This window comes from Malaclemys terrapin, chromosome 8 (assembly GCF_027887155.1).
Source record: "Malaclemys terrapin pileata isolate rMalTer1 chromosome 8, rMalTer1.hap1, whole genome shotgun sequence".
NCBI lineage: Eukaryota > Metazoa > Chordata > Testudines > Emydidae > Malaclemys > Malaclemys terrapin.
The window spans coordinates 62,874,189-62,891,311 of record NC_071512.1 but is presented as its reverse complement, the minus strand read 5'-3'; the positions used below and the strand labels follow the sequence as shown (position 1 = coordinate 62,891,311).

At 41.3% G+C, this 17,123-nt stretch overlaps 1 protein-coding gene across 1 annotated transcript in view; it reads right to left on the bottom strand.

Annotated features, from left to right (window-relative positions):
* Positions 1–3,687: 3,687 nt before the first annotated feature.
* RO60 (Ro60, Y RNA binding protein) overlaps positions 3,688–17,123 on the bottom strand; it is a 32,156-nt gene continuing 18,720 nt past the window's right edge. The window contains exons 5-9 of the mRNA XM_054038322.1: positions 12,849–12,986; positions 10,494–10,610; positions 8,781–8,894; positions 6,766–6,912; positions 3,688–5,145 (exon numbers count right to left, since the gene is read on the bottom strand). Coding sequence (XP_053894297.1) covers positions 4,993–5,145; positions 6,766–6,912; positions 8,781–8,894; positions 10,494–10,610; positions 12,849–12,986 — 669 coding nt within the window. The 3' untranslated portion in view covers positions 3,688–4,992. The remainder of the gene's footprint in view (positions 5,146–6,765; positions 6,913–8,780; positions 8,895–10,493; positions 10,611–12,848; positions 12,987–17,123) is intronic.

Genomic DNA, 17,123 nt, shown 5'->3' with positions numbered 1-17,123 from the left:
TATTGCAAAATCCGTAATAAAGAAAACTGTGTTCATTAACAAAGTTCCATTTATTTTATTTTTAAAGGTGTGTTGGAAGGGGGGGGGAATGGGGTGAACGGGGGTATGTAGCTGCAGAGGATAGTCAAGAGTAAGTGGGTAAAGAAACGGGGGGAGGTTCAGCTTCTCTTTAAACAAACTTAATAGTCAGAGGTTACCCTGCTCACTGAGGAACCTAGCTTTCAAAGACTCCCGGATGCACAGCGCATCCCGCTGGGCTCTTCTAATCGCACGGCTGGCTGGCTGGGCGTAATCAGCAGCCAGGCTATTTGCCTCAACCTCCCACCCCGCCATAAACGTCTTCCCCTTGCTCTCACAGAGATTGTGGAGCATACAGCAAGCTGCAATAACAATGGGGATATTGGTTTTGCTGAGATCAGAGTGAATCAGTAAGCTTCTCCATCTCCCCTTGAGACGTCCAAAAGCACACTCCACCACCATTCTGCACTTGCTCAGACAGTAGTTGAAGAGTTCTTTTTCAGTGTCCAGGGCGCCTGTATAGGGCTTCATGAGCCACGGCATTAGCAGGTAGACTGGGTCCCCGAGGATCACTATAGGCATCTCCACATCCCCAACAGTTATTTTCTGGTCCGGGAAGTAAATACCTTCCTGCAGCCGTCTAAACAGACCAGAGTTCCTGAAAACACGAGCGTCATGAACCTTGCCCGGCCATCCTACGTTGATGTTGGTAAAAAGTCCCCTATGGTCCACCAGTGCTTAAAGCACCATTGAAAAGTAGCCCTTTCGGTTAATGTATTGGGTGGCCTGGTGGTCCGATCCCAGGCTAGGGATGTGAGTTCCATCTATAGCCCCACCGCAGTTTGGGAATCCCATCGCGGCGAAGTCATCTATGATGACCTGGACGTTTCCAAGGGTCACTACCTTTGACAGCAGTACCTCAACGATTGCGTTGGCTACTTGCATCACAGCAACCCCCACGGTAGATTTGCCGACGCCAAAGCGATTCGCGACTGACTGGTAGCTGTCTGGCGTTGCAAGCTTCCAGAGGGCTATGGCCACTTGCTTCTGGACAATCAGGGCTGCTCGCATCCGGGTGTCCTTGCGCTTCAGGGCAGGGGACAGCAGCTCACAAAGTTCCAGGGAAGTTCCCTTCCGCATACGAAAGTTTCGCAGCCACTGTGATTCATCCCAGACATGCAGCACTATGCGGTCCCACCAGTCCGTGCTTGTTTCCCGGGCCCAGAATCACCGTTCCACAGCATCAACATGACCCATTGCCACCATGATGTTCACGACGCGGGGTCCCGTGCTTTGTGAGAGGTCTGTGCCAGTCTCAGACTTCATGTCCTCACCGCGCTGCCGTGGCCTCCTCACCCGATTTCTCAGCATCTACCTCTGGAAAAGATGGATGATAAGGTGCGAGGTGTTGACAATGGCCATAACTGCAGCGATGGTTGCAGAGGGCTCCATGCTCGCAGTTCTGTGGCGTCCGTGCTGTCACTCACCAGAAAAGTGCGCGAACTGATTGCCTGCCGGCGCTTTCCGGGAGGGAGGGCGGGAGTGATGGTTGGATGACGACAGTTACCCAAAACCACCCTCGACACATTTTTTTCCCCAGCAGGCATTGGGGGCTCGACCCAGAATTCCAATGGGCAGCGGGGACTGCGGGAACTGTGGGATAGCTGCCCACAGTGCACCGATTCCAATGTCGACGCTTGCCCCGTTAGTGTGGACTCACAAAGTCGAATTACTGTCCTTAGTGTGGATACACACGTTCGACTTTGTAATATCGATTCCACATATTCGATTTAAGTACAATCGAACTACTCTCATAGTGTAGACATACCCAGACTTGTGGGACTTCAACATGTACGCTAATACCGACCTTGTCAGTGTTAAACTTTCAGCTGTCCCTCTCTGTACTCTGGAAATCTTCAAGGAGAGGTTTAGGCGACAGCAGCCTCTCTGCGTTGCCTCCTGGCTCCTGCCAGAGGTAAGGCCTTTGCAGATCTCAATCAATCAATCTGCTATTGGGGAAAAAGAACTCCTCTCTCTACACTTCCATGGAAGGAAGGCACAAACCCTACTCATCCACTAATGGAAACATTTGGGGAGGCAGCCCACATAGGGGACAATATAGTCCCACATAGAGGACAGTACAGTCCTATCAGTACAAACAAAACCAGTCAGAATATAAAATTGTACCCTATTAGTATCTTTCAATAGAGAGTAAGGTAAATACTTAGGTGCATATTCCATACTCCATCTTTTCAATAATGGAGAGGATATGACTAGAAGTGGTACACAATTCTAACAGATGTACTTAATGTCCTATTGACTGTACTGAATGTTTACCTTCACTCTGCTTATCTAGTTCAAGGATTTAGGTTTTCAACTGGGCTTATTTCAATGATTCAGTATTAGTGTAATTCTCCACTGTCAATCTGTCAGTACGGTCATTAGTCCAATCAAATCCTTTTAATTATCATAGGTTTGTGCAAAATTGCATAAGGTCATTTCACATTTTCTAAGTACACACCTTCCTAATTTTCCAATCCATGTAATTTTTATACTAAAACACTGACTCTTATTACTTCCCAATAAGAAACTGTACTTACAACACCTACCCAGTTTTCATTAACATTTCTGGCTCAGCAGTAAACATTTTTATTAAATATTCAACTATTGTGTGATTTAGAAAAAATTACTATATTAAAACAAAAAAACGACCACTGCCTTTATTTGAAATAACTAACAACGTCTTGATAGAGTATATTCCCCACGTTCTTTGTACCTCTTTTGCAGGAGGCTTGAAAATGTCAGGGAATTTCTCACTCCAAAAGGATAGGTTACAAGGAGAAAAACAAGATGGGGGAACTGCCTCTTGAAATTCCTTTTACAAAGAAAGCAATGGAGTTGCTTCTGGATGTTGTCACCTGAAAAAACTGTTAATAACCTCGCATTTTGAAAACTTTATTCTACTACCAATGATTAACTGCAAGAAGTTCCATTCACTTTGACTGAAAGGCACTACTCCATTACCACCAGTTCTTCAAATGACATAATTTTAAAAAACAGCTCAAGTGCTGTCCGTGTAAAATTCATGACAGAGTGGGATTCTTCACTGTTCTGATTAATCCTCGAAGTAGGGCATACATGGGTAGTATGACACCTTGAACATCAGTCTGACTAACTGAGGCAGTAAGCCTGGGGCATGCAGTCACCCATCTGATATTTTAAATATTGTCAGAGTCTAAAATCTCCATCCTACAAACACTAACTTTGAACTTATTTTCTTTATACTTTAAACATATTGAATAATGAGATCAAGAGTTTATCCATTGTTCAAATGTGAACACCTGCTTTACATCTCAAAGCATATTTTCAGCACAGCAACAGAAGTGTGATGTATTATTTACTATAATTAGCTTATTTTATAACTACAATCTTTTTCAAACAAACACCAAATTACTCTTTTAAAATAACCACAGCTAGCAGGACTAGGGTGACCAGATGTCCTGATTTTATAGGGACAGTCCCGATTTTTGGGTCTTTTTCTTATATAGGCTCCTATTACTGCCACCTCCATCCCAATTTTTCACATTTACTGTCTGGTCACCCTAAGCAGGACACTGACAGCCACATGCATACAATTTAGGGAAAGATGTAAAGTATTACTAAAAAACCTTAAAGATAAAACTTGTGTTTTTAATCTGTGACATTTTGATATTATATAATCGCATTACTATTAATCCCTGCTCTAAAACAGAGTCAAGAAGTTACCTGTAGACATAACTTTCTCCCCTATGCCTTTTGGCCTCTTCTTTCTTTATTGTCATACAGAAGATTAAAACTCTCATTTCCAATACATTGCTAAACAAGTAAGATTTTGACTGTTAAGAGGGCAGCTGTATAATGCAGAAAGATCATTGTAAGAATGTCACTATGAAGTAGACAGTTTTGAAAATAGATTACGGATTTAATTTCTTTTTAAAAATCAGAAAAATAAAGTTAATCTTTAAACAGATTAAATGCCATGAAGTGCTCTGCTTTTTTAGGGTAAGATTTCTTCAAAAGAATGAGCAGATAATACAGAAATTAACAGCTAATTTTTTTCTGATTATGATGACCAAAACTGAAGAGTTAAATGCATCTGAATTAGTGTGTTAATCTTCCTCATCAAAAAAGCACTTGAAATCTCAGCAAGCTATTACTTTGGAGGATGGGACTTCAGGGATCCTCTTTTGCTAAAAAGAGTTTGTACAGATTTCTTACAAAGGATACAAATTCCACAATAGTGCTGCTGAAATTGCAATGTACAAAAACTGCCTTTCAATTTACCAAAAAAGTTACATATTTTATTTTAGAAGATCCAGATAGTAATCTGTTCAGAAAAAGTCTGATTATCACAATTTAGTCACATATTTCCACTTTCACTTTGTCAGTATAAAATTTGACAAGTAACTTTTACACTCCATCACAGTTACATGGTCTAGTGCACTCCAGAAAATAATTTCTCTTTTATAGATTTGAAACTGAACAATGGAAATGGTTGAATCTTATTCTTTTCAAATACAAAGATTAAAAAAAAAAAAAAGGTGAGTAAACTGCTGTTAAACTAACACTATTTAAAAACATTAACACCATTTCCCTTTCCTGCCCCCACTCCCAATACCAGAAGTAACTCGTCAATTTATTATTGAAGACAAAGGCATTATACAGTGACAGAAAACCTTAGTATTGTTCAACTATTATAAATGAAATTAAATCAAACTGTGTAGCAACATTTAGAACGCTTTCCCATTGTTATTTTTAAACTATGTGCAACAAAAAAAAAAAGTAATAACTCATCTGCTTTTCTCTTTACAAAAAGGTATCATTCTGATATGTGCATCATGTGCCATATTTTAGTATAGTACATTTGGCTGGGAGTTCTCAGGGCAGAGTCTCTTGCCAGCAATGGACCCACTGTGAATAGCAGGTGCTCACAGATTAAATCAAATCCAAAGTGAAGTTGCGAATGACATCTAGAGCTCCTGTGTCAAAGCCACATATATCCAACATCCCTCTATCATCTGGGTCTGCTATGGTAAAGCCATTTGATGTCATTCCACAAACGATCAGTTTAGCTGGAATACCCATTTTCTAGAAGTAGGAAGGAAAGCAAATAAAGCATTTTCAGTACACCAGAAAATACACACGACAATTTATAAATCAGCTAGGGCCTAATCCTGCAGTCCTTACTCAGGTACTCCATAGTGCACTGATTCAGTGATGATGGCAGCAGGAGATTTCATGAATAAGGATTGCAAAATCTAGCTGTTAATATTTTTTTAAACCAAAATAAAAGTCTGAGTTTGATTTATGTGAAAATTAAATAAATACAATCAGTTGCTTTTACCCACCACCAAAGCCTATGGACAGGAATACACAGTTAACCCACTTTTCAGCACAGACTATTTCAAATGGAAACATTTACATTTTCTATGGACTACATTTTATATGACTGTTGTCAGTAATGGCCATCCACTCATCTAATAGGAGGAATAGCTGCATTTATGGATAAAATAGCTCTTGCAGTCAGATCAGGTCTCAGCTCTGCTACAGACTTCTTGAAAAACACCAAGGAGTCTGGTGGCACCTTAAAGACTAACAGATTTATTTGGGCATAAGCTTTCGAAAGCTTATGCCCAAATCAATCTGTTAGTCTTTAAGGTGCCACCAGACTCCTTGGTGTTTTTGTAGATCCAGACTAACACGGCTACCCCCTGATACTTGACACAGACTTCTTGGTGACCCTTGGTCTAGTCATTCAACATCTCTGCCTCAATTTTACTCAACTGCAGAACAGAGGTAACACTTACCTACCTCACAAGGGTGCTGTGGTGATTAAGTTTTTAGTGTTTGTGAAGAACTCTGAGGTCCTCACATGAGTTATATAAAGTAAAAGGTATAATATGAATATAAATTAAATCTCTTTCCTACAGAGGATGTCAAAGATCTATTATATTCAGAATTTGAACAACATTTTATTACAGTGGAACATGTTTATATTGAAGTAATTTTTCTGCAGTTTGACTTCATTATAAGTGAAGTTTCATTTCAAATCGACTTATAGGGAGAAAGCCTACAGAGCTTACAAGATCAGCACAAGAAAAGCTACTGGAGGCTAGTAGCCTGCCGAGCTAATAACTTCAGTAGCTTTCCTCCTGAAAAGATAATAAGCAACATAAGCTCTGTTTCAGTGGCTTTTTCACTCCTGTTGATCTGCCTTCTTTGCAGGCTCCCATAATCTCATACTGGCAGCTATTTCTATACAAGTTTTTACTTCATTACTGAAAACAACTCTATCCCAAAGCACTGAGGAATATCAGAACTTCACTTTTTTTTTGTACAAGTAGAATTTCACTGATTTACCAATCATATATCCAATAGAAAAGTTCAAAAATTCACTAAGCATGTCAAATTTTGTTACAGAAACTTAAACACAGGATGTAAATATTGGGCCAATAATTAATGAGAAATTTTTATCTGAAAATTGCTGTTTTTTCCCCCCAAGATTTATCTGCAACGAATGCCATTCATTTCTCCCTGAGTGTACAAAGATTCGAAGAATGAACCTTTTTTTCTGTAATACAAAAGTATACATCTATTGCATTAAACCACAAATGCTTTCGTCTCTAAAAGAAATTTCTGAACAATTTAATATTTTTCCCACTATTGTATGAGAGAATAATGATACTGTATTATCAGAAGGTTATTTACCTCCCTGTACTCCTTCAGAGCAACTGCAGGATGAATATTTCCAGCAAAGGTCTCATTATCAGTGAACACAATAAAGACATCAGCAGCTGTGTGTGTTTTTTGAGCCCATATCATTGGAAGAGAACAATCAGTGCCACCCATTGGAATCTAAAAATACATAAGAATATTATTAAGAACTGTATAAGGCTCTTCACCATAAAATTCTGGAAGTATTACAGTGATATCTTATAAATATTATCCTTTCATATTAACAGCTATGATTAACTATCCAACACCAATGTGGCCCTGAATTGGATAATACAAAGGAGGACATGACAAAGTTAACAGCTTTCCTACTTCTATCTACAATGTAGCATTCAATGGGTTACTCTTTCTTTGATATTAATTGCATGAGAAACATTGAACATAAAATGTATCAAAGTATATTTAAAAACAATTATGTTTATTTATAGAGCTGATTGAAAATATTTCAGTGATACAGTGTTTTGTTAGAAAATGCAGATTTATCAGCTTGAAGTGTTTTGTTGAAAAATATTGGGTTTGAGGAACTTTTGATGAACTCAGGGTAGGATTCCAACAGTGAAACTAACTAGAATCATGTCAAGTTTAGTCAGTAGCTACTGGGTCCCAATAGCATATTTCCCCTTGGAATCACAATGTGTTGTTTCCAAAACAATTTTTTTTTTCCAGAATTTTCAGTTTGTGAGAAATTTCTAAAAATTGGGTTTCATTGCTACCCAAAATGAAATACTGAAATTTCTATATAAAAATTTCAAATGTCAAAATATTGAAAGTTCCCACAAACTGGAAATTTCAAGTTTCAGACAGCTCTAGATATTTAGAAAGTAGTCAAAAAGAATTTATGAGCAATTATGGATAAACTGAATGTAAATTTCTCTGAGGATGGTTCTTTGGGGGGGGGGGGGGGGGAGGGAACCTTAACCAAAATGATAAGGGACTCAAGTATAGCTTACAAGCAACTCAATACATTGAATTTAGCTTTAAAAAACTATGTTTAACTTGAGTGGGTTTGAGATGGATGTAGAGGAAATATGATACCTCAAGAATATGAAGCACAGACTTTACCCTTCAACAAAATTGGCCAGTGCCAACAAAATTGAAAACATACAGAAAAATAAGGAGTAGCAACATAAAGGGAAAATTAATAAGTTTAGTAATCAAGAAAAGTCTTTCTGATGGCAGACAGACAGTGAAGTTTTTTTCCTTACAACTTACTTATAACGACTAACTCAGCAGGCCCCATCCTGCAATGCAAGATGCATGTCCACTGAAATCAGTGGAGTTCCAAAAGGGTGCACAAGTCTACCTGTGCTCATCAAATTGTAGGACTGGGCCCTGGATTTTGGCCTTTTTTACTCAATACTGTAATTGGAGGCTAACCTAACCACTGATGTCAACTGGAGTCTTATCCAGCTGCAATGGGCTTTGGATACGTGACCAGAGGAGTTTATTTCCCAGAAATTGATAAATTTTTTGGCACGTGCTGTTGTAAAGCACAAGTTAACAGCACTGAAAAATATGAATTAGAACATTGCAGTGACTATGCAGAATTGAAGATATAAAGATGACTGTTTATACAGTTGCTTTGAAAATGTAAAGTATTTTATGTACTATATGCAGAAGCTTTTTTCGTAATGTTATAAAAAAAAAATTACACCATTTTGCCTTACAGAATTTATTGTTCTCATCTATTTTTTTAAGTTTATGAGATTATGTGCCAATACCACTTCTCTAAAATTAAGTGTAGAACTATTCAGATAGTAAAGTAATACGATTTACTTGACATAGCTTTTCAGTAGCAATCAGATATATTAAGAAAAGAAAAACAAGAAGAGTATTTTACTAAAATGTAGAATAAATGTACTACTAGGATTAATTAGAAAGCACAAATTAGAATGCAAATACTAAATCACTCAAATTATGTCTTAATTTTTGGCAATAGATTTATCAGAATTATACAGTAACTACAGTACAACAAAACAGTCTTCACATACTTCAGACATTTTCAGTAATACTTGAGGTAATGTCATGTCTTTTGTCACTGGACAGGGGACCATTTCATGCGAAAAGGCAACAATATTGGAATCTTTCTCTGTGCGTGCAACAACCTGGGAGAAAAATAAGGTTTTGGGGAATTAGGTCAAGTATTTTAATTATATCACTTTGTAATTATCTGCAGATTGTTTGTTTTGTGATAATTCAACATATTTTCTACTAAAAACACAAAGCACCAAATTAAAATAATACAGATATGACTGACCCCCAAAAAAGTGAAGTTAATGTTTCAACTCTACCCTTAATTTGCACTGATATCCTAGAGTGCCTAAATATTGCAGCAATCCAAGAGGAACTAATGGACCTAATCACTATAACAAAAAAACACCTTAATTTTTAGTTTCTAGTTACAAAGTTAGAATTTTTTCTGTTCTCTCTCTCTTTCCTTTCTGTTATAGGAAACTGACTACATTTTGAACATGGTACATTTCTATTTTTCTATATTCCTGAAATTTAAAAAAGCAAAAGTAATTTCATTTTAAAGTTTAAGTTTTAAAAACAAATTGACTGATATTTGGAAAGTGCACTGGAGTATTTTTCTATATTACATATTTCCAGCAAAGTAATTTTAAAACCTAAAAAGGAAAAAAGTATGTATTTTTCCCCCGATTTAAAACATTATCATCCTTTCTAAATTAACATTCCATATGTGTGAATACATTCCTCAAAACATGGCTTGCTGAGATGGATTCATGTATAAATATTTTCCCAAATCACTTTCAATTCAGTCTGCATTGTGCTGCAAGGATAGTGATTTTAAGACAAAAGCAGCCTGAAGACTCCTCTAATATATGCTGGGTACCAGCCTAGTATTTAGGCTGCTCTTATTGATTCTGGTTACCAACAGTCTTCAGGGGCCTTTCTAGCAACCATGCATAAGGGTGTCCTGGCCATATCTTCTATACCAGAAGCCAGGAGGGGGTTGGCACAGAAGCTACTTTTGGTGTCCCTATGCCACTCACAGATTTCCACCATGCTTAAGGAATCCTCTAGTGGCATCTTGAAGACATCTTTGTGCCAGAAGAGCAGTACAATACTAGGGTTACCATACGTCCGGATTTTCCCGGACATGTCCGGCTTTTTGGGCTCCAAATCCCCGTCCGGGGGGAAAGCCCAAAAAGCCGGACGTGTCCGGGAAAAATCGGGGGGGGGGGCCGGGACGGGGGCTTGGGGGCCGGGCCGGGCCGGCGGAGCGGGGCCGGACCGGGGGCTTCGGGGCCGGGCCGGCGGTGCGGTGCCTGGCCGGGGCCTCGGGGGCTCCGGCAGTGCCAGGCCGGGCCGGGGGCTCGGGGGACGGGCTGGCGGGGCCGAGGGGCCGGGCCGGGGACCGCAGTGCTGGGCGGGCGGGGGTGGTCGGCCGGGGGCCGGGCCCGGGGCCGGCACCCCAGGGCCGGGGACAGCCTGGGCCGCGCCTCCTCCCCCCACACTCCCCCTTAGCTGCTTCAGGCTTCCCGCGACTTAAATGTTCGCAGGAAGCAGGGGAGGGGGCGGAGACTTTGGGGAGGGGGCGGAGTTGGGCGGGGGCGGGGGCTGTGAAGTGTCCTCCTTTGGGAGGCACAAAATATGGTAACCCTATACAATACTGACTCACTGTTCTAAATAATCAAGCCTAAAGAATTCTGGATGGCTACAAGAAGAGATCCATTTCTTACCATACACATTGCTGCAGCAACTGTACTAGCATTGAGCACACTGCCCAAAACTCTTTGTGTCATGGAAGCACTGACATCAACTGCAAGCAAGAAACGCTTCCCTGTTGGTTCCACTGTCTAAACAATGACAGAAAAAAACATATATATAAAAATCTCAAAATACTGATTTATTTTCAACTCTCCCCCTCTCTCCCTTTTCTATTCCAGGAGAGTATATTTTAAAGCAGCTAAACAAATCAAGTGAATGCCCCTTCTCTTTTGACACAATATTAAAATTACTAAACCTTTGCTACAAAAATTCAATACTAAAAAGGAGATTAAATAATAACCCTGGCTCTGGTAAAAAAGGTCTTGAAATCTTCATTGATGACACGTGGTCAGGACCCCCATTTTTCATTTTATTTGAGAGTGCCCATGGAATCATGCTGGGGTATTGATTCATTACAGAAATTTGTCAGAAAAGTACCTCCCTCTAAATCACCAAATCCACATAATGTTCTCTCAAGAAACAAATGAAACTAACCATACAACCAGCAGCTGAATTCAATTTAGCCAAACAATTATTTAGGTATTGTTTAAATGCAAAAGTACTATGACTTCAAAATATTAGTGACAGAACTTACAACGCAATGTAACCTTTTAAGAATTACACCCAGCTTACTTCAACATTTACCAGCATTTTTTTCCATGAACAGTAGATTAGTAACTAGTGTAATTACAGAACTAATTAACTGGTGCCTAATATCTGAAAGTCAATGGACATAAAAATGTGGCAATAAAATGCAGTCTTGACTTCATAATATTCTGTTTCCAGGAAAGGCCCTGACACCCAAGGGAAAAACCAATCAACCAAAACCAAAAACTAACTAGGTAACCGAGTGTTTTGGTTAACTCATCAAAGTTATCACTTTCTAGCTTAGCTTCATTGTTCATATATTCCTCAACTGAAACTGTTGGTTATCTGAAAACATTATCATATTGTGTTTTACAAAATGGAATGCTATCAGCTGATGAAAGAACTTTTTTACGTAATAATTTGATAATATGATTTAGTAATATATTTTTATTTTGTGCCAATGCTTTTGAACAAAGATGGATAGCTACAAAAGTTAAAAGGACACTATAGTTTAAGGTGCCTAAATAAATGTGGGGAAAATTCAATTATGAGGAGAATACTTCTCCCCTAAACACTTCAGATATTAATCATGCTTATCAGAAAGGCACATTTATATCACAGATCATAAAGTTCTTTAAAGCTGACTGCACCTCATGATCAGACATGGCTAACAAAATGACAGCAAAAAATCTGCCCTTCAATTTAAAATAAACAACCTCCCACACAACATTAAGCTATGCTTAAACAAAAAACAAAACCACCACCCATTTTGGGCCATCTAAGTTAAAAAAAAAACCACTAACAATGCACTGGATAGCTGGAAACAGATCCACTTGCACTATAAGAAAAAGAATTAAGGCAGGAGGCAAAATGTCCTTTAATAGTCTTGATGTAATGGGGTCAGCACCCACCTCTCGCAAGTGCCCCTTTCTGGTTGGGGTGTCTGCGTTCCTTCAGTTTTGGTGACCCCTTTCAGGGTTCTTAGGTAGTTTTTCCAGTGACTCAGCCTTCTCACCGAGTCTCACACACTAACTGCATGTGAACCAGAATGAACCCCTTCTGGGGTATACAGTCCGCCAGGGTCTATCTCAATACCCCACTGGTGGTGTTTCTCTAGCCCTCCCTGGGGTCAGTCTTTAAGTAATCCCAGCCCTGATGTGGGACCATATCCCCAGGGCTTCCTCCCTGGATCTTCCTACAGCCCTCCCAAGGTTCACTCCCTACTCGGTAGCAGCCCCGGCCCCTGCTAGCAAACTGTCTTTGGCTCAGTCTTAGCAGCCAGCCAGAAGCCTCTCACTCCCCTGGTCCCTGCCAGCAGACTGTCTGTGGTCCTGCTGCTCTTCCCGCCAGGCATGCAGTCCTTTCTTCTCCAGCACCAAGTACCAACTAACTATTGCTTTGTTCTACAGTTCCTTTTTTATGGCCCTTCTGGCTCCTGATTGGCTGTTCCAGCAGCCTCTCTGATTGGCTGTTTCCTCGCAACCACTCTAGACCTCTTGGAGGACCTCTCCACTGCTCCTTTCCAGGAATGGGTATGGCAGAATCCTGAGGCCTCCAGCAGGGGGCCTTTGGGCCTAGTCCACCCCATCATACTTGGGAGAGAATTTTAGGACCAATCTCAGTAAGTAAGAATACTTGTGTATCTTATTGCTAACTCTGCTTTAAAACACTCCAGATATTTGCAAAGCCAGGCTTATGACTTCTCTAGCAGGGAATATGATAGTTAAACAGACCATTACCTTGAATGTTTTGTAAAAAGAGACATCAAGAGCTTCTAAAATGTCTTTATCAGGAAGCCACCGAAGTTTTCCCCGGTTTCCATGTCCTGCTTTGTAGGTTTCTAATGCAACCAAAACATGGAATGGATGTATTCGAGCCTATAAACAAAACATGCTTTAAAAATACATTTAAAGTACAAAGTTCAATTATTGCAGAAAATATTAACTACAATTGCATTCTCTCTCTACAGCTGCAATTATCTGCCTTATTTTATTGTTTCTTCAAATCTTTAAAATACAATTATAGGCACTCTCTGTGCACTTATTTCGTAAATTAAAAATCACAACAAAATAGAAACAAATGTGGCTATACACAAATATATCCTCTTTAGTCCTCACATCCCTTAAAACAACATACTTAAAGAGAGAAAAAACAGTTATGGGGCTGCTTGGACCTCTGTCTCCTTTCTGGTCTCCTCAGCTGTTTGGCCTCAAACCTTTACTTAACTCAGAGTGGAACTTTGCAATTCTTTCACTCTTAGACCTGGACACAATTACCCTTCAAAAACCAGTGATATGCAGTGACCAACAACCTCTTAAAAATAAAAGTATTTTTTATTTAGCAGTAGGAACAAAACTTTAGAGAAAAATTATTTTAAAACGAACAGTCTACACGCATGTCTATCTTAACTAAATTCCCACCATTCCACGATGGCGACCTATGTAAGCCTAGCTTCTCCAGACACCCCAGCAGGTTCCTGTGTCTGAGGCTAGTTTAAGTCTGGTTACTTGCTTAGGTCTCCTTTTTAAAACAGTCCTTTTTAAAACCTTCTAGAGTTCTTTGTTCTCCTGTGCCTGGGAAGTCTGAGCCATTCCTGTTAAAACCAGTTTCACAGGCTGGCCAGAGACAGAATAATTAAGTCCAATAGTTTTGGCATTGTCCCTTACCAACTCTTAAGTGTTTGCTGATAAATGGCTATATTGAGCGATTCTTATCCTTCTGATCTATATTGCAGACTACCCAATTGAGTTAAACCAATTTTGTCATACAGCAAACACTATCCCAACAACCAGGCCAATACAGAACGTAACTTATTACAGGGCACCCCCAGAAATTTCACAATGAGCTTTACAGTATGCCCTAAGGTTAACAAGTTTGGGCTCTGGCAAACAAGGGAGGAGGGTGAAGCAACTTAAAAAAAATTAAAATTACCACAGACATTTTTTTCCCCAGTAGCGCTCTCTCTCATTTATGTTGAGAGAACTCCAGATCCACTGCCTCTGCTAATCTCAACAGTGGCAGTATACCATGGCATGAATCACTCAGCTAATCAGGTACCCATATATTTAAGGCTTTATAGTTATAATCAACTCTTTGAATTCCACCCAGAAGCTTACTGGAATCAGTGCAGATCACACAGCACTGGTCTAAAGTGCTCCCAAAGTGCAACTCCACTTAATAAGCAGACTGCAGCATTCACACTACCTTCAGCTTCCAAACAGTCCTAATGTGTACCCTGTGCACAGTGCATTGCAGCAGTCTAATCTTGAGAGTTAACAAAAGCATGAATAATTGTGTCACCAAGGTCCTCTCTCTCACAAAACATACATAAAATTGCACTCTTTTAATCAGGCACAGATGGAAAATCTCCACTAAGGGACCCAGGCGCATCCCAGGATCTAACAATACCATCATAGTGTGCACCTGTTTTACAAACTGCAGTGACACTCCCTCTGTGAGGGGCTCAGGTATGAGGGTGCCCACCAACATAAACTCAATTTTCTCTGGATTGCTTTGCAGCCACCTAGCTCTCATCAATGCCCTAAATTCATCAAGGCATTAGGCAAGTTGTTCCATTTCTCCAGCTAGGTCAGATGCAATGGAGATGTAGAGCTGTGTGTCATCAACCTACTGACTGAATTTCAGCCTATGTCTCTTCACTAACACTCCTAGCGATCATATACACTTTAATCAAAGAAGTGACAATATCAAGCCCTGCAGCACCCTACATGAGTGCTTGGGATAGAGCTGAAGCTGCCCATAAACACCTTTTGAATTTGTTTTGAAAGAACAGAATCAAATAGCAGCAGCTCCACCCATCCAAACTTGTTCGCAAACAAGCCAACAAAAATCTCATGGTCAACTGAATGGCAGATCTAAAAAAAAAAAAAATCAACAGGCATACTTTTAGACCAATCTAGTATAAGATGAAAACATCAACAACAATAAAAACAAACAACAACAACAAAAAACACCTGCAGGGCAGCCAGAGCGGCAGAGCAAAATAAAAAACCCGTGCAGGGCGGCCAGAGCGCAGGTGCTGGGGGACTCCCGGCGCTGCAGACGTGCCCTGGGCAGCAGGGGGAAGAGGGAGGGAGCGGGGGGAGAGAGAGAAGGGGGTAGAGAGAGAAGGGGGGAGGTCAGGGCTTCCTTCAGCGGGGCGCTCGCCACTCAGCCCCTCCCGCCGCGCCGCCTTCCGGGAGGGCTCCGCGCTGGTCCGATCAGCAGGCAGGGAACGACACAGGCTGCCCTGCCGGGCTTGCTACAGACCTGGCACCAGCTGGGGCAGATGGAGCGCGCAGCCTGCTCCCAGCAGGGTGCTCCCCTCCTCCACGCCGCCGCCCCCTACAGGGTGGCCAGAGCGGCGAACCAAAAAGAAAAAAGAAAAAAAACCTGCTGGGCGGCCGAAGCGGTGAAGCAAAAAATAAATAAATAAAAGGATTTGAGGGAATCTGCCGCCCCAAGCACGAGCTTCCTCGGCTGGTGCCTGGAGCCGGCCCTGCTGGGAATCTTCTAGCTTGGAAGATTTGAGGGACAGAATGCAACCCTGTTAAGCATTCTCCATCTTAATAACTGAAAGACATTTCTTTTAAGTTGATCTACTGTAGCACTTAAATAGGGTTTCATCTCAGAGCCAAGTGAAAAAAAGAAATCCTTTTTCAAAATAGAAAAGTTGTCATTTTTATGTATTAAATATGAAGCTACGCTGCCAAATTCAGTTATCTGAAACTGACTTTTTTGGAAAAGTACTATGTTAGCCTATTGGAGTGGTCCCCAAACTTTTCAGGGTCATTCCCCTCCTTGTCCATGTCCATACCCACGCCTCCTGAAGCAACATTCAGGCTATGCGGACAGGGGTAAGGGGGCTGAGGCTGGGACCACAGCTGGCGGTAGGGTTGGGAGCAGAGCTGCGGCTGGGTTGCGGTACAGCCTGGCAGCTGGGTCTGCGGCTGGGTGTGGAGCTGTGGCTGAGGGCCAAGGCTGAGGATGGGAGCAGGGGCCATGGCTGGGGACAGGGCCGGAGCAAAGCTGGAGCCAAAGCAGGGCTGGGTGGCGCTCCCTCCCTGTCCCCTGGGGGGGGTGGCCTGGGCCCCGATGTGCCTGCCTGAATGTTCCTCTGTGTCCCCCTAGGGGTTACGCCCCACAGTTTGGGGACCAACCAGTCTATTGTCTCTTACGTATTTTAGCCACTGTTTTTTATTTTGCTTTACTAATTTATTTTTTCCCCTCATTTTGTTCTCCTTTAGTGGTGTTTATGTAGCTTGCTTGTGCCAGCAGGAAAATGTGAAGGTCCAACAGATCTAAACATGTACACACCTTCTCCCCTCTTTCGTAATAGCGCCTCCCCTCTTTTGGTCACTCCTTTCCCTGCCAGTTCTGATGCTATAAGCTTTTTGGAGGGATCTAGGAAAGAGGAGACCCTTTCTTCTGACAGGCTTCTGCTCTTCTGTGGGCCTCTTGGAGAGGATCCTGGAAAATGAAGATTCCTTGACTGCAGTCTTCTCTGCATCATCCCCAGTCCATGGAAGGCCCAGGGAAGGAGCCACATCCTGAAGTCCAAGTGTCTCATCCATCACTGTCGCAAGGACCAACCCACTTTCTTCCTTCATTTTCTCAGCAAGTGCCTCAAAAGGCTCAGAGTGGGGTGGGGGGAAGGGGGGAAGAGTGTCTCTCCCCCACTTATCATGCTTTGTCTTCCTGTCTTGGCTCTATGCACTTCTCCTCCACTTGCTTTCCTAGTTTCCTCAGGGATCCTTAGGAGTGAGGAGATAACCTCACTTCTGCTCCTTCTCCTTGTGCAGGGGCCTGAAAATGGAACGCATACCAGGCTGCTCTTCCACTCCATTCCCAGGCTTTTGCTAGACTTTTCCATTAACAATATTAAAATTTCAGAAATTCATAAATTTAAAGTATTTCTAATTATATATTTCAAACTCTGAAATAGCAACTGCTGCACTTTTACCCCACTATTGGAGTAGCTTCAGAAGACCACGTACAATTGATTACTAAAGCAG